Here is a 27,184-nt window from a genome sequence, read left to right as displayed (position 1 = left end):
GTACGGTGCGAAAGAAGTCCAATATACAAACCAGCCTTGATCCTGCATCGTGTCTCGGTGTTGGACCACCAGGCTGCTGGGCTACGTAGTTGGCAGCACAGAAACCCCATAATGAAATAAAGTTGCATATGTCGACGCTTGTTTACCAGAGGTCGCAACCGGGTACCCGTACCCTACCCGATACCCGGCTACCCGTACCCGGCCGGTACCCGTTTGCGACCCTGGTGCGGCCGGGTACGGGTAGGCCGTGAGTCACTGGTGAGTCACCGTTTGTCACTCATTTCCCAAACTCTTGTCTCTTCTCACAATTCAAGTTCCTAGTATCAACCCACCCGCGCCTGCAACATGGCTTCATCCCAGAGGTCGCAATCGGGTACCCGATACCCGTACCCTGTACCCTACCCGATACCCGGCCGGGTACGGGTAGCCGGGTATCGGGTAGGGTACGGGTATCCGTTTTCGACCCTGATGCGGCCGAGTATGGGTACGGGTAAGGAATCAAAACCCGTTTGCGACCTCTGTTGTTTACCCATTAAAGAATCAACCCTGACTTTTTCAGGAGGATCCTGCCAAGTTTTCAGTCGGGGTTGATGGTTGCTATCTATAATCCTAAATGAGCAATGGGGTTTTTTTCCCCCCCTTTGAAAATTTTTACCTTGACGCAGCCGACAATACCATGACCTGCTCTTGTCAATAACAATAGTTTATCTTTTTGGTTCTTTCGGTAAAGTCACGTAGAAGGGGGAAAAAAATAAAACATAAAAAAATATTTTATAGTTTTATTTTCATTATTTTATTATTTCCCTTCTACGTGACTTTACCGACAGAACCAAGAAGATGAATCCCTGCAGTCACGAAAGCTTTAAATCGAAACAATAGTTTACATTTGTAAGGTGGTTCCCACTAATGTCTCAAGGCGCCTTGTAAGAATAAGGGCCAAGAGAGGTGAAGCTAAATAGAATAAACTGAAAAAAACAATTTAATTGATTTTTCTTTCTACGTGACTTTACCGAAAGAACCAAAGAGAAGAATAAACCGACTTAAAAAATATGTATTTTAAGACGATAATTAAAAGTAGCCACATAGGATAAACGAATTTCCAACGGTAGGGAATTATATTCGATTTAAAGCTTTCGTGACTGCAGGGATTCATATTTTTGGTTCTTTCGGTAAAGTCACGTAGAAGGGAAATAATAAAATAAATGCATAATATAATTAAATTCTCACGACGTTTCGGCCACAACGCAAGCAGCCGTCCTCAGGTGAAGAAACAGAGCTGTCAGAAAGAGGCTCTCTCCTCTTCCCACACAGCCTAAAGTACGCTGCCAAGCTTGGCAGTGCTCATTAAGACGCTGTCTTTCTGACAGCTGTTTCTTCACCTGAGGACGGCTGCTTGCGTTGTGGCCGAAACGTCGTGAGAATTTTATTGCTTTATTATTTTATTGTTTCCCTTCTACGTGACTTTACCGAAAGAACCAAGAATATGGTAGGGAATTACACAATGTCACGGGATCTTTACAGAGGGCACAGATTACGCTTGATACCCCCCGCAATGATAACCAGGGCAGCCGCTGTATTTCGAACCCGCGAACCTTCGCAACAAGCAGCGAGGGCGCCATCGCTGGGCCAGGTCACCGCGACATTGTTATACAGTACTTCTGTGCTACCGCGTCTACGTGCCCCACCATCGCACAACCCGCAGTTAATATTCCCATGGGTCGTGGGTCGGTTTGGGGAAGGTCCGTGAATCGACTCGGAGCCATAACCAGAACGAGAGGTACTGCATACACTGGGTGTGGTGTAGGTCGGCCGAAAAAGTATTTTCCGGGTCTTTGACCTGATCAGACCCAGTTTAAAAGATGAAGGCATGTGTTAAAATAAAAAAACGAGCCAAGACGCAAATAATTTACAAATACCCTGTATTCACAACTGCAAGGGCACTGAAGTTATATATATACAGTATACACAAAAAATATGACCTGTACAACTGCTGTATAAAATAAATTATTGATCAATCCTATCGGGCATTAGGTATCTTGGTAATATGGCCACTAACCAGTGCACACAATGCTGCTTTAGTACACACACACACACACACCTCGCGGCGAATGACAATTGTGAGAAAGAGTGGCAAACATTACAACCATCACAGCACTACCACAGCACTCAACCACCGCATACCACCATGCAATAACCACACAATCACTCCAAATACATCATGCATCACACCAACAACCATGTACCACCATCACCCGAACATCAAGCAACAATCACCATACAATCATACATCTAGACTGAGAACTCATTTCTTTAGAACTACTTTTTGTGTTAAGTTTGTCCTGCCCCCGTGCCTCCGATTAGCATGATTTGTTACATACGGTTCCAATGTTCTCCATACATACATAACAGCATTCCACAAGCAACACCATACCACCATTCTGCAACATTCACCATACAACTACCATGCGTCGTGGTGGTGGTGAGATGCTATCTCCAATGCTCTGTACGCAGGAGGTCACGGGTTCTGTCCTGGATCCTGACGGTGCCTACTTGGCTGAGGCTACAAGTTCCCACGTGCAATGATGATATAAGCAATGTCGATGAGAAATCTCATGTGTAGCCAGGTCGCCCTCTGAAAAATAGCGAATATCTCAGTGGCCTTTACCTGGTCAAAAAAAAACACATTTCACACCACACAGAAATCATCGTGCAAACCATCATAAAACCAGCACCAGCATGTAACAACCAACATAAAACCACGACTTAATCATCGCTTACCACCACAATCAGAGAAGCACCAGCAGGGAGAGATCTGTCATCAGTAAAGTGATGGTTTTGGCCTAGGAGCACACCTTAATGCACACTCTATGTTGCTAAAAATCGACTATTAAGGAAGGCTGGACAACACAAAGGACACCGTATTGACACACGTGAAAACACCATGCTCGCCAAAACTGGGGTAAATATCCAAAGCATTACTTCTCTGGCATCTCAAGAATATGGTTTCTGTGTACACACGCTTCTAGTAAAGTCCCTACATCGCTTTAAATGAACGTATTTTGAGAAAAAAAAATGAAAATGATCATGCACTCGTGTCTGCCAACGTCTACGCCGTACGCGGAGAGCCAATGGGTCAAATAAGATCAGCAGGTTCACGTCAAACGGCCAGTGGCAACAACACGAGGCCTACCACTTAGAAATGGCCCGCAAGTTATATGTATCCATCACTGCATTTTTATCCGCATTCATTGGGTAGGGAGGATGGGAATATTTTCGACACGGGAAAGAGCGTGTTTCTATGTATGTGCATGTACCGTGTGTGTTGGCGGCTCCACAAATGTAAATTAATAAAAATAAAATAAAAATCACGACGTTTCGGAGGCAACACAAGTCTCCGTCATCAGGTGGGACCGTCACAGCCAGATTTGCTGCATCAAATGAAACGTCGTGATTTTTTAAAATTAATTTTAATTTCATTTTTTACCTACGTGGCTTTACCGAAAGAACTAATAGTATGAATCCTTGCAGTCACGAAAGCTTCAAATCTAGAAGTAATGGGAAGGGTCCCAACCCCCCCAAGTCCTATTCTGCACTCACGACCGGATGTTCTTTTTGTTGTTGTTCACTTTCGTATCTCAAAAAAAGGTTGCGCTAAACGTCCAGCAACAATGTCTTCAGTAACTCTGCAGGACACATTTGGTAATATCCGAGTTTTGTCACGTGTCTCTCTTTAGTTGTGTAACTAAGTGACCCGGAATGTGAAATCCACACATTTTGTGACCCTAAACGTCAAGCAGAATACTTAAAAACAAACACTACCGGTGCATTAAAATGTTTCAATCCACTTGCGTATTCTCAGAGGTCTCACCTCCCAGCAAAGAAAACGAATTGTTTCATCCATTCCACATTAAACTGACAGAATAAACAAATATATAAATGTTCCACAAAATGACATCAAACTTATGAAGGGACTTTCCGATCATCCTGAATGTACACATACAATGAAATGCCAAAGCACGTAGCTTTTCTCTAAGCTACAGAAAATTAAACTTGCTTTATTCTTTTACGCTTTCTCACCTGACGACGGACGCTTGTGTTGCGCCCGAAACGTCGTGATTTATTTCATTTTCTACCCACGTGACTTTACCGAAAGAGCCAAAGAGTATGGATTCCTGCAGTCACGAAAGCTTCAAATCAAGATTATTATTTTAACTTTAAGGAACTGCAAACAATGGATAACTAACACATTGTGACTATGCAAGCAAATACGTAAATTATAATAACATTAGACATTTTGTCATTAAATGTGAAAATCCCAAACCCATTCGAGATAAAACTCACAACCACCGCAAGTTGAACCACATCTATGCATTTTAAATTTTGATTTAAAGCTTTCGTGACTGCAGGGATTCATATTCTTGATTCTTTCGGTAAAGTCACGTAGAAGGGAAAAACAATAAAATAATAAAAGCAAAACAATAAAATTCTCACGACGTTTCGACTGACTTTACCGAAAGAACCATGCAGTCAATTCTCAATTATCCAGGGTAATGGGGAGGAGGGGGTGTGGGCATAGTGGCCCCGATAAATCAAACGGGGGCAAATGATCCTCATGGTGGTACCCCGGGGTACCAAATAATACTAAATGGCCGAGGCAATTAAATATTTTATTTCTGGGACACTTTTTTTCCAGGGGTGTACTCAATTCCGCGACTGGGGTACCAATCAATCCGAAATCAGTGCTACTCTGCGATGTCGAAACGCAGCGAGGACGATTGCGCCGAAACCCTGAACGCTCGCACGCACCGTGGCGGTGCATCGTGGGTACAGCTCGTCCCGATGAGTCGATTACCGCATCGCCGACCATCAACACAGACCGAAAATGACTGCATCACGGACATTATGCGAGAGCCGGGGTACTATGGTACCCCGGGGTGACCGCCATAAAGTTCAAATATCCAGAGCATTGCTTTTCAGCAGTGTAAAAAAAACTGTTCACTCCACGTCTTTCCAAATGTCTTCAGTAACTCTGCCGGCCACAATTCATAACCTCTCCTAATTACGGTTCAGTAACTGGGCGTAGACGTAACATGCCTCGGCTGTTTTTATTCTCACCTCATATAGATGTAATTCCTTCTTTAAGTAAATGGTTCTCTCGCTGACATGTCTGCGCTGAAACGTAGGCACTGACACTCAATGAGGAGCAGCTAATAACAGACGCAGTGCGTGTGTAAAAATATATTAATGTTTCGCAAGCCCCCGTTAAACCCACAAACCCAGACAATCCATTTACGAACATTCGAGAGTGAGTTCTATACAGCAGCTCGTGTGGCGGTGTCAAGTGGGCTACATCGCTGGATCTTTAGAAACTCCGACACCCCTACATCAAAGTGGGATAACTGTGCCTGATGTTAAACTTTATACAGCGTGGCCCAAAACTCAGGACACACCGGGCTATTATATATTTAGTTTATATTACATATTATTTAATTGCTTTTAACATACGTTCAAACTGACTTCCATCGACATCAATGCATGCGTGAATCATGTTTTGAAACGAATTCAGGGCTTTATTTTTGCAAATATTACAGGCGTGCGCTCTTTGAACATTTCACAATTTTGTCGTTTCGATTCATTCGGGGGTTCTTGGTCGAGTTTTGTAAATGACGGTGACCCCACGGGAAAAGACAAATTAGATATCAATTATGATAACAGATATATAGCATATTAACTTAGAGAATAAACAATTTAAATGTAATAATGCCAGTGTTAAAATAAATTAAGTGTGTGTCCTGCCTCTTGAGCCACCCTGTATACATCTTACAAAATTCAATTAAATATTGAGACTTGCACTGAAAACTGCGTTTCCAGGGCAGCATCTCTTCACCTAGAAAACAAAACTGTCCTAAGGTATACATACAAGTCATGCTATTTAACAGGGGGGGGGGGGGTAACATATGCTGGACGCTTCAAACACTGAATAAAGTGAACCAACATGAGCCTGTATCATTGCTCTGTGAAAACGGTAAAAGATGCAGGCTACTGCTGGTAGCCAAAGCACCTCCAAACTAAGGGTGACCACTTAACAACGCCCTGCCTCCTGAGGTTTATTTTGGCCTTCTTGTTCACGCTGGCCAGACGGCTCGCCAGAAAGAGACCGAAGTAGCCACGATCTACCCAGCCACGCACACGGCCCCCCGCTCGACTGTGGTGCACCACCCATTCATACACGGCTGGGTGGACGGAGGCGGTGAGATTTAAGAAACACGCCGAGGATTTCAACTGCCATTGCCGGAGGACGACTGCAACCGGTGACCCCTGGGCAGAGGTCGCAAACGGGTTTTGATTCCTTACCCGTACCCGGCCGCACCAGGGTCGCAAACGGGTACCCGTACCTGTACCCGGCCGTACCCGTACCCTACCCGGCCCGGTACGGGTAGGGTACGGGTATCAGGTACCCGATTGCGACCTCTGGGATGAAGCCATGTTGCAGGCGCGGGTGGGTTGATTCTAGGAACTTGAATTGTAAGAGTCAAGACATTGGGAAATGAGTGACATACGGTGACTCACCAGTGACTCACGGCCTACCCGTACCCGTACCCGTACCCGGCCGCACCAGGGTCGCAAACAGGTACCCGTACCCATACCCGGCCGGGTACGGGTAGCCGGGTATCGGGTAGGGTATGGGTATCGGGTACGCGGTTGCGACCTCTGCCCCTGGGGACTCCAATTCGAGAGCGTGCGCCGAACCATTCACAACCGCGAATGGGCAGCATCCATTGCTTCAGTACCGATATCGACATTGAACGAATCTGCTTGCACGAGCGACGGCCTGCCTCTGCATCGGCCGTCGTCAGCAACGCGGGGCGTGGGCCGCGGGCGGCGGCGAGGATCCGCGGTGCGACTCCTGCACCGCGTCACCGTCGTTGGCGAGTCTTTCCGCCGCAGCCGCCTTCTGGAAAAGCTTCAGCAGCTCCCGGAACCTGCGGGACACCTAGGCGACGCACAACGGGGGGGGGGGGGGGGGGGGCCAGCGTGAGAGTCAAGCGACATTTGGGCATCTTCTTCATGGTTCTTTCGGTAAAGTCACGTAGAAGGGAAGTAATAAAATAATAAAAATAAAACATAATAAAATACAATTCTCACGATGTTTCGGCCACAACGCAAGCAGCCGTCACATGAGGACGGCTGCTTGCGTTGTGGCTGAAACGTAGAAGGGAAATAATAAAATAATAAAAATAAAACATAATAAAATACAATTCTCACGACGTCACGGCCACAACGCAAGCAGCCGTCACCTGAGGACGGCTGCTTGCGTTGTGGCCGAAACGTCGTGAGAATTATTTTATTATGTTTTATTTTTATTATTTTATTATTTCCCTTCTACGTGACTTTACCCAAAGAACCAAGAAGATGAATCCCTGCAGTCATGAAAGCTTTAAATCGAAATTTGGGCATCTGTGAAAAAGGAGCTTCATAGCCTCGTCGGATTCCCCTAGCATAAATAAAGATGAGGATTCTGTGCGACTGCAATGTCTCTGTGCGGCTCACGCACACGCATGACTGCACACCGGGGTTTGCCTCGTAATTATGTTTGATGATACAATACGATAGAATGAGCAATGGAAAGCATTTCAAAACTATAAAAAAATGTATTTTACCAGGTATGGCTCACTCAGTAATTTAACTCTTTTTCAAAAGCAACCTGGACACAAATCGTAGCTCAACAAAGTGGTTTATCACTTGGACATTTATAACGGACAAATACTCTAAACGCATGTTCAGTCTAAATGTGGAGTGGAAAAAACCGGACCACCCGGAGAAAAATCCACGCGACCACGGGGAGAACATGAAAACTCCAAATATACAGGCTTCAGGGTTGGGATTGAACCCATGACCTCCCATATACCAGACGAGGTAGTAACCATCTCGGCACCGTGGTGCCCTATTTAAAAACACACAAAGGTCGGTGTGGTGGAGCCGGCACTGACCTGAGATCCAGTTTTGTCACCGAGCAGCGCAGCGACGGAGGAGAAGATGTCGGGAGAGGCCCCGTGACGCTGCACCTCCGACAGAATCAGCCGGTCGTCGTCCCTGCGGAGGATAAAGCGGCACAGAGGTCGCGAGGTGGCAGCAGCGGCACGGGCGTCGGTGAGAGAGAGAGCGCAGCAGTTTGTGGATGGTTCGTGTTGGGTTAGTTCTAGATTTGAAGCTTTCGTGACTGCAAGGATTCATATCCTTAGGTTTTTTCGGTAAAGTCACGTAGGTAAAAAATTAAAATTAATAAAAGTAAAATTAAAATAGAATAAAAATCACGACGTTTCGGAGGCAACACAAGCTTCCGTCTTCAGGTGGAACCGTCACAGCACGACAGCTGTATCAAGTAAAAAAAAAAGACGGAAGCTTGTGTTGCCTCCGAAACATCGTGATTTTTTATTTATTTTTATTTTACTTTTATTAATTTTAATTTTTTACCTACGTGACTTTACCGAAAAAACCTAAGAATATGTTGGGTTAGTGTTCCTCGTAAGATTACTGGAGCGTTATGGTTAGCTTAGTGTTGGAATGAGTGTGAGCGTCCAAATAGGCAGGGTTAGTGATCATCTTAATGTCAGATTGACACTCGTGTCAGGGTCAGTGTTGGGACAAGTGTTAGGGTTAAGGTTAGATGAGTGTTTGGGTTTGTGTTAGATTTGAAGATTTGTGTTAGCTAAAGGTTTGTATGTCCAGAGAGGGCATAGATCTCTAAAGGAATAAAAATGGACCAAAAGCTGAAAATTGTGCAAAACAGCATTGAGAGTTGCACGCTTGGAAGTCACCATTAACAATATAAAAATATCTATTAAGTAAAGCAATAATCGCAAAATTGACTGACTGATAGTTTGAGATCACACTTTACGCTGGAATTTCCCATAAAGTTAAGGAAATTGCCACCAGCAGTTTTTAATTGGCAAGTGAACAAGAGGCTGTTTGTGCAGTGACAGAAGTGACAGAAATGCACTAAAATTAGAAAGTGTTGCCAAGTTAAAGACATTCTTCCCCACCCCCCCACCCCCCCGAGTACAAGATTAGCGTAGCCAAGATGCTTACAGTGACGGAAAAATTGTCTCTGTGCAACGGGCCGCATGAAATGAAGTCAAGGGCCAAATTAAAAGGAGACACGGGCCAGAGGCTCCACACTCCTGGTTTCACCATGTTACGATGTAAGTCGGCTCTCTGCGTTTGCTTCGTGTGTACGCATGTATTATGTTGAACTTCTTTCGCAACGTAACGTAGCCAACCGTGCCAATTGGAGGTTTGGGGCGGGCTGGTGGGGGGGGGACAACAACATAAACGCAAAAAATCGTTGTAAATATCTTCTTGGTTCTTTCGGTAATGTCACGTAGAAGGGAAATAATAAAATAATACAAATAAAACATAATAAAATAATTCTCACGACGTTTCGGTCACAACGCAAGCTGCCGTCCTCAGGTGAAGAACAGGTCTGTCGGAAAGACAGCGTCAATTCAGCTGACTTGTATGTTTAATTTGTATTATTTTATTATTTCCCTTCTACGTGACTTTACCGAAAGAACCAAGAAGATGAATCCCTGCAGTCACGAAAGCTTTAAATCGAAATTCGTTGTAAATAAATTAGTTTTCACTTACACACTAAACCATCATCGCTGCACTCACCTGGTCCAAAGCAGCACCACCTCCCCGTGCTTCTTCACCACATTCTTCGCCAGGATGACTTTGTCGGGGGAGGTATCGCAACCCGATCGTTTCCTGCCCTTGCGCGGTGGCTTCTCGCCCGGTGAGGATGTCGCCTCTTCCCCGAGCTCCACCACATTCCCCGATGACCTCCTCGATTTAGATTTTTTTCTTTTCCGTCCATGGCCCTTTGCTGGTGTCAGGAGTTCTTCTGCAGACGGCGGCATCGATGATTTCTTCTTCCTGCCACTAGTTGGCGACTCTGGTCCAACGGAATGCTTTCCAGACTCTGGTGACGATACTAAGTTTGTCTCGGATGCTCTCGGCTTTTTACATTTCTTTTTGTTTCCATCTTGCTTAGCAGTGACGGGCGACTTGCTGTGTCGCCGCCGTTTACAGCCGTGCGGTTCTGGAGTCTTACTCAATTCTTCTTCCTCCTCCTCTGCCTCCTCTGCCTCCTCCTCCTCCGCCACCTCCGCAGGCTTCCCGCCATCACACTCCTCCCCAAAAGGCACCTGCCACTTCCTGGACACACCCTCACACTCCGAATGCAGCCCAAAGTCTGTGTCCGCCTCTCCGCTTTTCTGACTTTGTGGAGTCTCGTGTGTGACGATTTCGAAGAATCCCTCTTTGGGAGCCCTGTTCTTGAGTGGTGAGAACTTCTGGCCAGAGTCGCCGTCCTCCGACGGGCTCTCGGTGTCCAACGCGAGGTGGAAGTCCGACTCCTCCTCGTCAAACTGCGCGTTCTCACTGTAGCATGCTGCGGGCAGCGACACAAACTTCAGGCCGTCCGACGGCAGCGGCATCTTCTCGCCGACCATCGCACAGCTGGTCAGGCTGTAGCTGTCCTTCAGAGGAGAGAGCAGGGAGTTGGAAACCTCGAGGTCGGCCAGCAAGATGGATGAGATGGGAGGGACCCAGTTGGTGCTTTCGTGGTACGTGAAAAAGGTGGAGTCCGTGCTTTTCAACTGCTTGGATTTCTCACAGGTCATGTCTGTGCCGTCCGATGACGGGAGGCTCTCCGAGCACTCGAGGCAAGGGTAGGTCACTTGCACCTCCGGCGATCTGGCCACGGACACTTCCGTCAGAATCTGCCTATTCACGCCCAGCAGGGACATGAGCTGGTCCCCCATGTTCGACTCGGTGCAAAGGGTAAAGTGCAGGGTTGGCGGAAGAGGGGGCGGCTCCTGCGGAGTTTCCACGGCGGGACTCTTGTCGTCCGGCTGCGATTCCGACACCCGCGACGCTTCCGCGCTGTCTGGAGGCTCGGTCGCTTTGTCCGCGTCCGGCCCGAACATGCTCTTACCGGGCGTCACTGGGCACTCATCCATCTCCAAGCTCGTCGTCTCAACGTCCTCTGCAACACCCTCCAGTGCAATGTCACCATGGCCATCGCTGCCACCGTTACCGCTGCTGTCACTGCTGCCGCGGCTGCCACTTTTACCGCCGCTGCTCACCGCCTCGGTTTTCTTCTCGGCTGCACTCCCACAGTTGTCGCTATCGCCTGCAACACTTTTAAAACCCTTCACCGTTTGGTAAAAATTTCCCTCTGGTTCAATTTTTCTCCTCTTCCCCACTGGGGTGGCTTTTTTCACAGGCGCGCTTATAACCTCCACCTCCGAACACATCTTTCGCTTGAGCTGCGACTGAGGTTCTCTCACGGACATGACGCCCAAGTTTGGAGATCGTAAAGTTGAGCTCTGGACAGGTGCCATGCCCTCTGTGAAGTGTGGCATGCAAACAGGGTCTCGTCGCTCAACCGGAGATCGGAGGACACCATTAGGACACTTGGGAATCTTGTAAACCTTGAGGTTGGCGTTAACTCCCGTCGTAGCGAGCGGAGACCGAGCAGGCGATGCAGTGGCGACCGAAGCTTTGCCGCCTACCGCGTGTTTGGGCGAAGTTAGCCGCACACGCTCGTCTCTGCCGCTCACCGTCCCACACTGTTCCGCAGACATCGATTTCACAGACCGACGGTGTGTTGCCACCCTGTTCGCATTGTGCGGCCTGCTGCCGAGCTGCTGCAGACACAGCGTGTATCGAATGTTGTTGAACAAAATGTTAAACTCCGTGTCCAGCAGCCTGAGCAACACTCCCGTCTCGTGAGGCCTCTGGCCTGAAAACAAGCTCTCGAAGTTCGTGTTATTTTTCAGCTGTCCGATTGACTTTCTGATCAGGGAACGCAGCTCCATCTTGCTGCCATCCTGACCGCGCCAATTGAACTTGTTCAACGTATCGACAGACTGCTTCTCGGCATAATCCAGGATCTCGAACAGCGGAGGGTCCCGTGACTGTGCACTAGAGATCGGGTAGGTGCTATGCACAAGCTTCCGAACGCTCTCCAGTTCGTTCAGGATGGACTGCATCGTCAGCAGCGCTTGTTCCGGCTGCCGATTCTTGTTCCCGGGACGGTTTACTTCAGAGCGGTCGTTTTGTTTGGCCGGGCCGGTCGGTGGGTTCTTACCGAGATGAGACCTCTTGCGCAGATTGAACTCCTGCCTGCACGACTTATTTGGGAAGCGTCCATGCTTCTGGGAGGCGCAGCCGTTCGGCCACGACAATTTTCCGGGCCACTTTTTGTTCCCACGCGGGTTGGCGGACGCGCTCCTGCACCGGCTGGCAGGCTCCCTGTTGCGGCGCACGGGAAGTGCTGCCCGATCAGCGACGCTGGCGACGGTGGCGGTGATGACGGCGGTGCTGGTGGTGGTGTTGGCGGCGGTGGTAGTGTTGCAATTAGCCCGGGAGCTGCTCCCCTTGGTGTCCTGCACGCGCGTGTCCCGAGGGATATCTTCGGGTTCCGTGTCGCTCACGATCTCGCCCTCCTCCGGCCCGTCATCTTCCGCGTCTGGCGGACTATCCGGTGTCGACTCTTTGACGTTGCCGCTGTTCTGCTGTGGCATCGCAGCTGCGCAGGGGAATTCCTCTCGCAGATGTCCCGAGAGAATGCTGTTTGTAACATCTTCCAAGGGGCCTGTGTCCACACCACGTGAATAACGCGAAGTGAAATGAAGACATCAGTTTATGCATTGCGTGCCATTGACATGAATATTATAGATACTTTTACTTGAACATCTCTATGTCCTGGAATATTTCCACACCATTCACGTAAAAAAATGACACTTTTTTACGGAAAGTTAGTAGGCAGTCGAGGTCATCCGACCAATAAAATATAAAACAACAAAATGCTTTTCAAATGTCACACTTTTCAAGGCACCAAACTGAATAGGTTTAAAAATAAGTAGGAATAATTTACTTTTACAACAAATACTATGTATAAAGAAACAACTCATAATTAACAGTATGTATTAATCAAGTGGGAATATTTCTCAGTCTCGCATGTTCACACAGCATGCAAACTGCTGTGCGCCACAGCTCACCAAAATACATTCAACTTATTAAACATCAAATACCAAGTGGGTGAAGCGGTCACTCAATTTTAGCGTGCCACACCTTGAACCCACGCGACCACAGCTTAATTCCCGGTCACGGCTAACATGTATGGAAAGTGATAACCGAACTGATCTTGCGCCCCCAAAGCGCCAACCTGCACTGACCAGCGTGGTGAAGTATGGAGGGTCAAACAACCCCCACGACTGGCATACCGTGGCAAGGCCTTCAGCTACCAGTGGGTTTACAAAGGGCTGTGAAGTGACATTATCGTGAAGTGTAAGTATCGATTTTATTCAATGAATAATCACAAAATATTGTATAAATATGCTAAAGAATAGTGAAATGCCTACCGGCTGCTGCTGGGTCTGTTCCATCTTTATCTTGACTGCCGGCATCTTCTGCTCGCTTGCCCATCGTAGCTGGAGGCCCCGTCTGAAAAGACGGTGCTGTCGCCACCGCTGCCACCACCGTCACCACTTCCACCCCAGCACTGCCACTATCAACATTATTTGCACGGATCCCACGTTGTGGTGACAGCGCCAGGCTCAGGCTCGACATGAACGTCACCTTCGACTGCTTGAGCTCGGGCACCTCCTCTGCGCTGCCGCCTCCTTTTCTCGGCGTTTGCGCCGCCTCTGTTCTTTCAGGCGGTACTTCTGAATCGCGTGAGGTCGCAGCCGAAACGTTTCTTTCAAGAGTAACGACGACATCGTCTTGCTGGGAGTGGTGCTCGGTAGGCCGTGATGGTCGACCGGCTGCCAGGGCTACGTCTCCCGAGTGGCCTTCGCTGAATTCTTGCTGAACTAATGCCGAGGTGCCTTCGCTGTCCCGTTTGGCTAGAATTTCAGAATGCTCCGCTGAGCCTGCATGCTGATCAACAGTTGGACTGGAATGTGCATGCCAGATCTCTACGCTCTCCTCGGGTCCATCACCGCTATCACGATCAGCTTCACTGTTGGAATCTCCGGAATTCTCTAGAATAAACTCATCCACAACAACCAAGTCATCCATGTTGTCTGGCTGATGAAAGTCACTGTTGTTGAGTTCCGATGCCTCGGCTACACTGCTTGACTGCTCAACAACGATGGCTGGGGGAGAAGTTGGAGGCTCCGTGACCCCTTCGGGAGCAAGGCACCAACCAAAGGCGCCTCCGCCCCGCTGAGCGAATTCGGATAGCGTCGAAAAAGAAGGCTGCTCGACCCCAAACCCCCACCGTTGGCGCAAATCGTCCGGTGGCGCACCATCGCACGGGTCATTGATGCCCACCACGTTGCGTGCAGCGCTTAATTTTCGTCCGCGAGACTCGTGCTTTGGCGAAGATTCAGCACACTCAGAGTGACTGTGTTCCTGCATTTCACCTGGTGTTCTTACCGCCGAGCCACCACTACGTTTCAGCTTCTCCTTGGACCTTTCTTTCTCCGCGGAGATTTTCTTCCTGCTGACGCTCGAGGTGGCTTCCCTCGGAAGGGAACTCTCCCCCTCCCTGTTTTTATGTAAATTTCCCCGGCCGCACACGCCATCTTTTCCCTCTCTTCCCTCCGCACTTCCACGCTTGTCTGCTTTGCTGGCCTTATGCCTCGCGTTGTGTTTCTCTGCCGAGCCGTCCCTGCGATACCGGACCTCGCACACCTGCGAGCATCCTCCAAAGTCATCAGCAGGCCTTCGCTTACGCTCTCCCACACGGCGTTTGCTACCTTTGCTGCCGTGACACTGCTGTTCGGAAGCGACGGCGTTGCGATGCGAATCCCTGGGCCTCTGACATTTATCCACTCTGTGGCTTCGCTCTCCCCTCGTCTTTTCCTTCCGGTTATTTCCTGGCAAACCTTCCCGGGTGCCGTCACACGCGTGAGACTTCCCGCCATCGTTGCGTTCGTGACTCTGCGCATCCTGTTCGCTTCTTTGCTCGCGTTCCTTGCCATCAGCACCATCAAGAGACCAGCACTGTGAGCCAGACGACTCGATCCTCTGCCTATGCCTCTCCTGGTTGTAAACGGTGCTGCTCGTGCTGGCTTTGCTGCGGGTGGCACTGCACTCCTCCGACGGCACGACGTCCAGGTCTGTCCCATGCAGGCTGTGTTTTGGATAATCCAGGATATTCCTGTCTGTTTGCCCAGTGGTCGCATCTGGAAAACAGCTCTTTGACTTCAGCTGCCTCACTCTGCCCTTGTGTGCCTCTTCAGCGATGCTATTGCGTGAACGCTCGTGCTCCTTGGCCCGACGGTCAGGAGCGGTCACAGCAAGTTGAAAGCCGTGCCTTCTAGGCATTACCTGATCACAATCTCCTCTTCCTCCACTTTCACCGCTCCTCCTCACCGATCTCTTCTCATGCCCTTGTTCGCCTGTGCCTACCTCACTTGGGCAGCTTGGGACACTCTGCTTTTCGTCGTCTCCCTCGCATAACCTGTCCAGCGAGAGCGCCTGAAGGAGCACAAGCAGGTCAACTGTGGTTTCCGTCGGGTCCGCCGTTGCACCGTGCATTGGCGCCGCTTTGATTTCCGATGTCTTTTTGGTGGAGCCCTCAGTGGCCCGTGTCTGGGCTTGGGACGCCGGTCCTGGCCTCGGTGTCCCACCTCCTCTGCCTCTCAGTTCCACGCGATGTGGAAGCTCGGGCTGAGATATTGACAGCTGATGGCCACCAGCAGGTGCCTGTGGGTTCCCGAGGGAGGTCGCAATTGGAGCGTCCTGGTTGCGTGCGCTCGCCAGAGACTCGACGTGTTGCTCGGGGTCATGCACAGACACAGAGAGAGGAGGACACTTCGAAGAGTTTGGCGGAATGGGCCGCTCTGAAATTGACTCGACAGCCTTGGCAGCCTCGTCCATATGTGGCTTAGGGTGATGCGAACACGATTTCTCAGTACGGTCTGAATGTGGCCTTTCAGACTGGTGTAAATGTGCTTTTGAGGCATCGTCTGTACGAGGCTCAGAGAGATGAGTATGTGGCTTGGCAGACTGTTTTGGATTCAGAATAGAAGATTGGTTGAAATGAGACTTGGGAGACTGGTCTGAACGTGACATAGGCTCGTCTAAAGATGGCTTACCAGAATTGTCTGAGGTCGTTTTATTGGACTGGTCTATGTGCAGCTGTTCTGGCTGGACTGAATGTGTCTTGGAACGGTCTATACGAGACCTATTAGAGTGGACTAAACTTGACTCAGATTGCTCTAAGCACGCGTTATGTTGCTCTGCATGTGGCGTATCACACCGTGCTGGACAGGACACATCAGGATGGTCTGAAGGTGAATTATTAGACTGAGATAACTGTGACTTCGACCGATCTACACATACCTCATCACACTGATCTAAAGGTGACTTAGCCTGGTCTACACGTGATGTATCAGCCTGGTCTACACGTGACTTAGCCTGGTCTACACGTGACATAGACTGGTCTACACATGACTCCTGGTCTACACGTGATTCATCAGCCTGGTCAACAGGTGATGTATCAGCCTGGTCTACACGTGACATAGCCTGGTCTATGCGTGATGCATCAGCCTGGTCTACACGTGACATAGCCTGGTCTACGCGTGACTTAGACTGGTCCACAGGTGACATGGCCTGGTCTACACGTGACATAGCCTGGTCTACAGGTGATGTATCAGCCTGGTCTACACGTGACTTAGACTGGTCTACACGTGACTCAGATTGGTCCACAGGTGACATGGCCTGGTCAATACGTGACATAGCCTGGTCTACGCATGATGTATCAGCCTGGTCTACACGTGACATAGCCTGGTCTACGCATGATGCATCAGCCTGGTCTACACGTGATGCACCAGCCTGGTCTACATGTGACTCAGCTTGGTCTACACGTGCCATAGCCTGGTCTACACGTGACGTATCAGCGTGGTCTACACGTGACTTAGACTGGTCTACAAGTGATGTATCAGACTGGTCTACACGTGACTTAGCCTGGTCTACATGTGACTTAGCCTGGTCTACACGTGACTTAGCCTGGTCTACACGTGACTCAGCCTGGTCTACACGTGACAGAGACTGGTCTACAGGTGATGTATCAGCCTGGTCTACGCGTGATGCATCAGCCTGGTCTACGTGTGATGCATCAGCCTGGTCTACGCATGATGCATCAGCCTGGTCTACACGTGATGTATCAGCCTGGTCTACGCGTGACTTAGACTGGTCTACGCGTGACTCAGCCTGGTCTACACGTGACTCAGCCTGGTCTATACGTGACTCAGCCTGGTCTACATGTGACTTAGCCTGGTCTACACGTGATGCACCAGACTGGTCTACATGTGACTTAGACTGGTCTACATGTGACTTAGCCTGGTCTACACGTGACTTATCAGCCTGGTGCACACGTGACTTAGCCTGGTCTACATGTGACTTATCAGACTGGTCTACACGTGACTTAGCCTGATCTACTCGTGACTTAGCCTGGTCTACACGTGACTTATCAGCCTGGTCTACGCGTGACTTAGCCTGGTCTACATGTGACTTAGCCTGGTCTACACGTGACTTAGCCTGGTCTACACGTGACTTATCAGCCTGGTGCACACGTGACTTAGACTTATCTGAATGTGACTTAGCCTGGTCTACACGTGATGTATCAGCCTGGTCTACACGTGACTTAGACTGGTTTACACGTGACTTAGTCTGGTCTACACGTGATGCATCAGCCTGGTCTACGCGTGATGTATCAGCCTGGTCTACGCGTGACTTAGCCTGGTCTACACGTGATGTATCAGTCTGGTCTACACGTGATTTAGACTGGTCTACACGTGACTTAGTCTGGTCTACACGTAACTTTGCCTGGTCTACGCGTGATGTATCAGCCTGGTCTACGCGTGACTTGGCCTGGTCTACACGTGATGTGTCAGCCTGGTCTACACGTGACTTAGGCTGGTCTACACGTGACTTATCAGACTTATCTGAATGCGACTTAGACTGGTCTACTACACGTGAGGTATCAGACCGGTCTACACGTGACTTGGACTGGCGTACATCTGCTTTGTCAGACTGGCCTAAACATGGCTTAATCCGATTTGAATGTGGTCTATCAGACCAGGCTGCACGGGACGTATCAGAGTGTTCTAAACGAGTCCTGTCAGATTGGTCTAATCGTGACTTGGACCGCTCCAAATGGGAGCTAACAGAACGCTCCGAACGTGACAGAGTTCGGTCTAAACGTGGCCTATGAGACTGGTCTAACCGTGACTCAGACTGGTACACGCTCGGCCTCTTCGGTTGGTCTGAAGGTGTCTTTGCGGACGAGTCCAAGGCGGAGGTTTTATCGGACGCAGAAACGCGATGTCGAGCAGTCGGATCCACGCGCTCCCCATCCGTCTGGGATGAATCCGGCGCCACCGCCTCTTCCGGCGCCGGCGATCTGCGTCTGCGTTGCCCGTTGTGGCGGGACGAGGAGGAGGCGACGACCGTGGCGGGCGGTGAAGTCCGCATGGAGCGAGACTCGTGTTGCTGGGTCCTCTCGTGTTGCTGGGACCTCTCGTGTTGCTGGGTCCTCTCGTGTTGCTGGGTCCTCTCGTGCTGCTGAGTCCTCTCGTGCTGCGCTGCGTGTCTCCTCCAGCTCCCAGTGCACTTCAGCGACGTTAGGCTGTGTCGCAGTGACAGGAATAAAAAACGATCATATTTACAATGAAATCATTAGTATACTTGGTATCCACGTATAGCACAACAGCGCTGTTTGACAGATGAGTATGGTCAGTCGTTTTAGAGTAGCTAGCTATCTTGCCACGTGGTTTTTAAAATTGGTTTCATTTTCAAGTTACGCAATGTGGACCTCGACACTGGGATGCACAGCCGACACATTTTCAAATGACGTCGCGTCCGCTGTGAAGCAGACGGCATACATATATTTGTATAACACCCGCAATATTATCCAGGGCCCCCAGTGGGCTCGAAATGTAAATCTCTGAGACAAGTGGCAAATGCGTAATCAATTGGCAATGCCATTGCCCAAAAATAGGTACCAAATGCAAAAAATATTTTAATGGGAGTGATGGCGCCGTTGTTAGCATATTGTGCTCTTAACCCGGAAACTTTAGTTCGATTCCCACCCACGGCTAACATCAATGGCGAGTGATATCTAAACCGGCCCCATTCACCACTTCACACTCGCCAGCGAGGGAGGGGGGGGGGTCAGATATCTTCTACAACCAACACGACTTAGCAAGGAATCCATCCAGTGGGTTGCCAAAGTGGGATGAAAATGAGAAAAAAACCGATAAAAGACTAAAATTTTCTGTAAATAAACAAACGATGCCATTCCCCCACTCCCACCTGCTATGGAGACGTCGGATCTCATCGTCCTTCCTGTTGATCTCGGCCTTGGCAGTCTTGAAGAGGGCACATATGTTCTTTTTCAGCTGTTCGTTCTGGCTCAGGAGTAGCGTGTTCTGGACAGAGCAAAAGCACGGCGCTGTGAAATCCTCTCATCGCAACAAGGACACCAATCTGTAGCATCCTCCATGCAGAGCCGGCGAGATCAGGTTTCAAAGTTTGGCTTTGTGGGGCAGTCTGGGTTTTCACTGTGGGTTATTCTCCTGGTTCTCACTTTTCCTCCCACGTGAAAAACAAACTCCGCAAAAAAGGAATTGATCAAACATCCCCAACGCACAACCCCCTAAGATAGACATGTGAAACGCAGCAAGCAAGGCTTTCCTAGATAAAGGCATCTCTTGGTGCTCTATTAAAAAAATTAAAATAGATCCGCAACCACCTCTCAATTCTAAATTCCCCTTTCTTGTCCACTTAGCTGCAAAACACTGCCTCTTCATACTCCGCCCACCCATGAATCAGTGCACCTTGGGAGGTGTCACTTATTCTCCTCCACTGCTCCTTTGGTTAGGAAAATACTTCTCTTATCTACGGTTCTTGTTTTCTCTCGCAGTTTCAACGCACAATTCTTATCAACAAGCACATTTTTACGAACGCACACACAGGTGTGCAAGCGTTTATAAACTAATTGTATTTTTAAGGTAGCCAAAAAGCTACTCAATTGCTATACGCAGGATATAAGGTTTGTCCATCCAGGGACACGTCACATGTTTTCACAAATGCCACAAACTGCCGAAACAAATCGCTCACGACGTATCACACAGCTCACCAATACCAAAGTCCAGATCTGTGCAGTTGTTGGGCCCTTTGCGGCAAGGAAACACTTAAAAAAATATTCAATTTTAATACGTTATACGATACGGTGCACTTCAGCGAGATCAGTTTGTGTGGAATGGAAGGGGTGGTATAAGCTCCCATGCCTCACACGTCCTTCCGTTTGTATGTGCATTTGCTTATTTCTCTGCAGAATTCTACTCATAAAACTGGCTTCCTTGATGGGCTGGATCGTCGGCTTATTGTTAAAGGCATTTGACAGGCATGAGAAAAAACCCGAGCTTACCTGCTCCTGCACCGTTTTCATACTTTTGGTGAACACCTCGATTTGCTGTTGGCTTTCTTCAAACTTCTGACACAGCTGCAGCAGGGAGTACAGCAACACGGACCCAGCACAGAGATCAAGTGTTCAAGGACACAGCATACAATACGCGTCATGCAATATAGCAAAATTATTTTTAATTCAGCATGTAAATGTGACCGCAATTCAAGGCACTGTACACTATACTAACTTGAGCATAGATATTACTTGGGGTAGGGAATTGACAGCACAGATGGCTTGAGAGAGTGAGTTCTAAACTATGGGGGCATAATAGGAGAATAAGCGACCTAATCCTAAGTGAAGGTTGATTGGGGGACTTAAATAGAAAGCTCTTGGTTGCTCAGGTAGGGTACAAGGTGACGAGGGAGAGGTAGGTAGGAGCAAGTCTATAGAGCACATTTACCTTGCTACAACTATTACACTGGTCAACAACAAAAACATTCTGGCCTGGACTTTTGCAGCTGTTTTAGACTAATTTCAGGGTGCTGATTCCAAATCTGATCTCAGATTTGCTCTATCACATCTCATTTTTATGCTATCGGCATACCCCATTTTCATTGATTTTACCCGAAATTAACTCTGTCACTTATGATTGCAAGTTGTTGCGAGTCAGTGACTGCTTTAGTGTTAAAATATGGTGCTGTATTTTTAGGATAGTGTGTTCATAACATCATTTTATGTAGATATCCAAATTTATTTAATATTTTTCTTCTGCAGTTTTTATTGAAATGCAATATTTGATATTTCAAAACTGATGCCAAATTTGGAATCAGCACCCCAAAATTATCTTAAAACCGTTGGAATACCTTATGCCAGAAAAAGTGTGTTGACCAGTGTTATAGTTTGAATTACACGGGAAAGCCAACGGGATGAGGTGTAATAGGCAACAGCTACGTCATTTAACAGGTGACCGAATTGTCATTCGTGCATTACTACAGTCACAAGTAAGGAGGATCATCATACTCGACTTTGAGGGATCCCAGATGACGATGAACTACAAAGGCACAATTTATTACACAGCCACACAAAACACGTGACAGTATTGGCATGCATCACCAGAGATTAGAAGCCCATGCATTGTACTGGATGGTTCTAAACCAGGGTTTGTGAACCTTTTCCTTACCGAGGACCAAACAGAACCGAATAGAAATTTAAAATACCTTTGGTTGGCCACACATGTGCACATACCTTAGCATCCAAGAATAACACAAAACAAAATTAGGGTGCACGTTTTCAGATTGACGAAGCGTACTGAACGTAGTAACGAAGTGACGCTTGGTCAAAAATATCCCCTTGAGTGCCCGAATAGTGTGGCAAAGATGCTTACAGTGACGGATAATCATGAGGCACGGCCAGTTTCTAAGCGGTAGGCCTCATGTGACCATGGGCCGTGTAAAATGAAGTTGCAGGAAATAGGTTCCACACCGCTTTTTAATATATGACGTAAGCCACGACGGGGTGTTTTTATTTGCGAGTAAAAACTAAATGATTACAAGCATGGGCGATAGAGCCGTGAGCTACCATGAAAAAAATGACTCCCTAATAAAGCCGATATTCATCACAAAAGTTGATAAGCATTCACCTCTTCATGGGTTCTCACTTTCAGGCTTGTTTCTTCGATAAGGAGCTCTTCCAACAGATCAAACGCAACTCCTCCCTCACCTTGGTAGAAACAGGTTACTTTACAACGGTTTCACATGTAATGTTAGTAAACAGCAACTTAAACGCACTATTACAGGACTTGGTATTCAGTAAAAAAAAGTGTTTCCTTAAAATACTGGGAAAATTCCGGAGGTGGGATACCAGGTTTTATACCCATTTTCTTAACAAAATTCCGTTATTTCAGCAACATCAAATTTATCATGTTTCCAGCTTGTTTTAGAAAGCGATTTAAAAAAGCATTACAAATGGGAAAACCACCAACAACACCACCAAAAATCACAAATTCTGGAATGCACAATTCCAATGGTGCAGCAGTGACTATACAGAGCAGTAGGAGACTGGGACTGCCTGTTTGATATTCCGGTCCTGCGTGGAGACGCAGTTAACAACAAATCAGCATTGCTTAGCAGGCCGTTCAACTTCTGAGCTTTGGGAATAAAATAAATAAATAAATCCCCCCAATTGATTTTTCACTATTTAAGGGTAGCGGGGATGGTGAAGATGGCGAATCTCACCGTGTTCGAACGGTACGGGACTGCTGGCCAGGTCCTCGTAAATGTCCACCGAGTCCTCGGACATGCCCACAGCCTTGCAGTCTCCACACAGATCCACACAAACTTCATCAGTGAGCAAAGCGAGGTAGTTCAAACGGTGAGAGTGGCACTAAAGATCCTCGCAAAAACCAACACAATGATCACATTGATCACACACAAAAGTGCTTGCCACAAATAAAGCACAATACAGTAAAACCTTGGATTGCGAGTAACTTGGTCTGCGAGTGTTTTGCAAGACGAGCAATTTTTTAAAATAAATATTAATTTGATAAACGAGCGAGGTCTTACAATACGAGCACTGTAGTACGTACAGTATACGCTTTGTCTGCCGAGCGTCACGTGATCACAACTGAGCCGATGGTTCTTCTCTCTCTCTCGCTGCGGGATTGTGGGTAATCGTCTCCCATGCTCGGTCTCAGTCGGCGTGCCTCACTCGTATAGTCAACATCCGTGCGAGCGTAGACTGTTTACTGTAGTGTTGTGACCACGTGTGTGTGCGTAAAACATTTTTTTATTTTGTGTCCAAGTGTAGTGACTGTTCTTTAGTAACTGTACTGCAAGTGAAAGTCGTCCTACACAATAACTCTCTCTCTGCCGTCTCCCTCACACCAGCCACGATTACATTTCATTAATAGATTTGATTACTTTATATTAAATTTAAATAATAAAAATATAAAAAGGTATTTTGTGTTAATCATTTTTATATGAATACAGTATTTTTGGGTTGTGGAACGAATCATCTGAGTTTCCATTATTTCTTATGGGGAAATTCACTTTGATATACGAGTGCTTTGGATTACGAACACGTTTTCCGGAACGAATTATGCTCGCAATCCAAGGTTTTACTGTACCTTGCTGATATCGTCAAGGAGCATACACTTTTACACGAACTCCAGTCATCCTCGCAGCGGCTTTTGGCTGGCCACTGAACAAAGATGGTCACCGCATCACGCACTTTCAGACGCGCTTCTGCGGCCGTCTGGAACAATCTTCCTTCCGATATTAGGAAGCCACCAGAGCTATGCACTTTTAAATCACTATTTAGATTAACAAACTCATTCCTTTAGAACTGATTTTTATGTTAAGTTTGTTGTGCTTCCCCCGCACCTCCGATTAGCACGGTTGGCTACGCACGGTGCGAAAGAAGTTCAACATACATACATACAAACCACACCATTGCGGGAAAACTTTACTTGTGAAAAGAATTACGAGAGCACCTCTTACCTTCCACTGGAATGGACTGCCCAGGCTTTCCATCAAAATCAACATCGTCCTCCTCCATGATTACAGAGGCGGTGGCATTTGAAGGTGCCTGATGTAACGAAGAAGCAAAATGGAAAGAGTTAATAATAATGGTGAGTACAGCAGAAGGGGCAATTCACCAATAACATCCCCTCCACATTGCTCAATGCTTGCCTTGTCAATCCACGATGAGATAAGGGCCTACCCAAACCGCACGGATCGTGGGGGTTATTTGACCATACTTCACCACGCTGGTCAGTGCGGGTTGGTAAAGTAAGGGAGCACAGATGTTGGAAAATAGTCCAGCCTTTTTTGTGAAAAAAAACTGTTGGAAACGAATAACTATCCAAGGTTATGGGTTATTATTACTTAATTAACTATTGGGGTCTTCACCAAGTGGTCGACATTAACCCTCTCAAAAGAGGTACGAGCGAGTCTCCAAAAAGTTTTACAGTCAAATGTTTGCGTCTCGGCTTCTTGAGTTTTTCCTCTCGGTTTCTTGAGTTCCCCTCCCTTTCTTGGGCTTCTGCCTCAGTTTCTTGAGTTTTCCCGAGGTTTTTCTATGGTAGGGGATCTCATTTAGTTAAACCCTTTTGGCCTTGAAATGTATGGATTTAATGACAGAACGTGACAATGAACGAATACCAACCGCAGATGGTCAGCCCTGTTGTTTACGAGGCAAAACGAAACGAGTGTAATACAGACACAAAATAAATAAGCAGACAACACCGTCTCCTCCACATATCTGCCCACATTAAAACTAATTATAAGCATGAGAATAGGTTTTCCCCTTTTGTCTGGCAACAAAACAGGTGTTAAGATGTTAAAACACCAAACTGAAACCTTTTACAAGGAATCATGTCTGCATTAACCACAATACTTGTGGTCAGAATGCAAAAAAAAACACAATCTGATAATATATGCATTTTTCATCATGGGACCTCCTTTGCCAGTACCAAAATATGCTAATAGGGGTTTTCCCCTTTTTTCTGGCAACAAAACTGACACCTTTTTGCAAGGAATCATGCTTACATTAACCACAATACTTGCAGTCAAATGCAAACAAAAAACACTATATGAGACTAGGCTCCAAAGAAAGCTGTCTCTGGTGTGGACCAATCAGTTTCAAAGACAATGCACAAATGATCAGAGTATTGTTTTTTGTTTGCATTTGACTGCAAGTATTGTGTTTAATGTAAGCATGATTCCTTGCAAAAGGTGTCAGTTTTGTTGTTAGTTTAATATATGCATTGTCTTTGAAACTGATTGGTCCACACCAGAGACAGCTTTCTTTTGAGCCTAGTCTCAAAACGGTGTTAGACCAGAGGACGCCGTTTTGAGACTATTATAAGCATGTTTTGTTTACCCATCCCACAAGCCACGAAACCCTCTGGGAGTGCATCATTTCAACAGCATTTGTTCAACACAAACACTGAACAGTTTTCGACACCCAGTGTCTCATCAGCAGTCTATGTTTTGTTATACTGGGTGGGTTAAAGAACCTTGGAGGCCCGTGATGAGCCTACACGCAACACATTAAGAGTACTACACACAGACTACTACTCTATATTGCTGCTAGTAGCTTCGTGGCAAAGAGTCAACCCTCTGTTTGTGTACACTACAGAGTGGTTAGCGCACTGCACTACAAACCCGGCGACCCGAGTTTGAGTCCCGCTCACGACCAGCAAGTGGCAAACACGTGAACCGGTCCTGTGCTCGGTCCTAGGTCGACGTGGTCTGAAAATTTGTACTTTTCTGCGGCGTGTAAAGCTGATGCTTTTGGGGAGACAAAGGCGGCCGTGCGTGGCGCTGGTTACATCACTACCTCGTGTGCCTACATAGATACTCGCTGCTAAATCACTTGGCCCAACAGCATTTTGAAAACTCCATAAACGAAACGCTACACATGCCACCGTACTGTACACTGTACAGTATGTTATACGGCATGTTAGCAGGGTTACCCAATATAGCAGCGTATGTTCAAGAAGAGGACGTGAAATAATGCAGTATTATAGCGTAAATAACGCTCGACTCCGTAACATAAATAACGCCAGATGTGACGTTAATAGACTAAGTGGCATAAGCCAAAGGGCGTTAATGGAGCAGTACGTTCCAAACACTGCAATACGGTACACTAAAAATGCGTCTCACGGAGTACACTTAAAGCGATACAACCCAACTAGTACACATCCCAACTCGCTACTTTGTAGGCAGCAAGTATTCACAGCACTGTAGCAGGCAGCACGGCGAAAGCGGCACATTATAAGTGGCATTCAAAACGGGGCTTGCACGAGAGCGGCTGACGGATCGAGAGCGGCTCCCGTGTGAAGAAGCGATAGAATCGGCGTCCCGACTCCACAGAAGGTGGTGGTGAGTTTTACAAAGGCAAAGATCCCCCGCGTAGCCTGTAACATACTGTTGGGGCAAGTGCTGAAGGCCGGCGACGGTAAACACGAAGCGGGTGACGGTGGCCGGCACCACGCCCGGCCACCTTTGTCTCTCCCCCCCCGTCCCCCCAGTGGCGACGTTGACACACAACGCACTAATTTGAGGTCGAGTCGACCTAGGGGAGAGGCCCGTGGACGTTTACGAGGTGAAATCGTCACCGTTGTTTGGCCGTCAGCCGAGGAGAATCGCAACTCTGGAACCGCCGAATTTTTTTGTTCGCGCGCCGCGCGCGAAGCCGCCTCAACAAGTGAGTTGTCTCCCTCGCGGACACACCAGAGATTTGGTAGCTCACCTCACAGGAGGAGGGGGGGGGGGGAGGTGGTGTGGTTGGTGAGTTTTCCTCTCAAGCGACGACGCGGGGAAGGGAGGTAATCCGAGTTGTTGCGCCCTCACCCGGGGTGAGGAAGCCCGCGACGAGCCTCGCACACGGAGAGACTCACCCGGAAGTGGAGGTTTCCCGCGCGCGGCGCGAGAGGCCACGTGCGCTACGTCACATCCGGAATAACATCACGTGGAGAAATAGGTTTTTACCCTAGTAGTAGGTTTTTACCCTTTAAACTGGTACAAAGCTGACACCTTTATACAAGGCATCATGTTTGCAATAACCGCAACACAAGCAGTCAAAATGCAAATAAAAAGAAACAACTCTGATAATGGTAATGATATGCACTGTCCTTCAAGTTGATTGTCCACACCCGAGACAGCTTTCCTTAGAGCCTAGTCTCCATTGGTGTTGGACCAGATGATTACCATGATCAGAGTTGTTTCTTTTTGTGGAGTGACG

General features: G+C 47.8%; 2 protein-coding genes across 2 annotated transcripts; both read right to left on the bottom strand.

The window, feature by feature from the left end:
* Positions 1–1,857: 1,857 nt before the first annotated feature.
* LOC144950295 (uncharacterized) lies at positions 1,858–16,983 on the bottom strand. The gene is made up of 4 exons (XM_078880376.1): positions 13,434–16,983; positions 9,676–12,664; positions 7,992–8,094; positions 1,858–6,994 (listed from the first exon to the last, which is right to left on the bottom strand). The coding sequence occupies exons 1-4, from the start codon at positions 16,897–16,899 to the stop codon at positions 6,854–6,856; spliced, it is 6,699 nt and encodes a 2,232-aa protein (XP_078736502.1). The 5' UTR covers positions 16,900–16,983; the 3' UTR covers positions 1,858–6,853.
* A 313-nt stretch (positions 16,984–17,296) lies between these two features.
* On the bottom strand, positions 17,297–26,842 carry CASP8AP2 (caspase 8 associated protein 2). The gene is made up of 8 exons (XM_078880489.1): positions 26,693–26,842; positions 23,935–24,022; positions 22,672–22,752; positions 22,077–22,156; positions 20,459–20,533; positions 19,342–19,457; positions 18,170–18,655; positions 17,297–17,306 (listed from the first exon to the last, which is right to left on the bottom strand). The coding sequence occupies exons 2-8, from the start codon at positions 23,990–23,992 to the stop codon at positions 17,297–17,299; spliced, it is 906 nt and encodes a 301-aa protein (XP_078736615.1). The 5' UTR covers positions 23,993–24,022; positions 26,693–26,842.
* Positions 26,843–27,184: the final 342 nt, after the last annotated feature.

The sequence above is a fragment of the Lampetra fluviatilis genome, chromosome 57 (assembly GCF_964198595.1).
Source record: "Lampetra fluviatilis chromosome 57, kcLamFluv1.1, whole genome shotgun sequence".
NCBI classification, from domain to species: domain Eukaryota; kingdom Metazoa; phylum Chordata; class Hyperoartia; order Petromyzontiformes; family Petromyzontidae; genus Lampetra; species Lampetra fluviatilis.
Note: the sequence above shows the minus strand (reverse complement) of the source record. Positions and strands in the feature narration are given on the sequence as shown.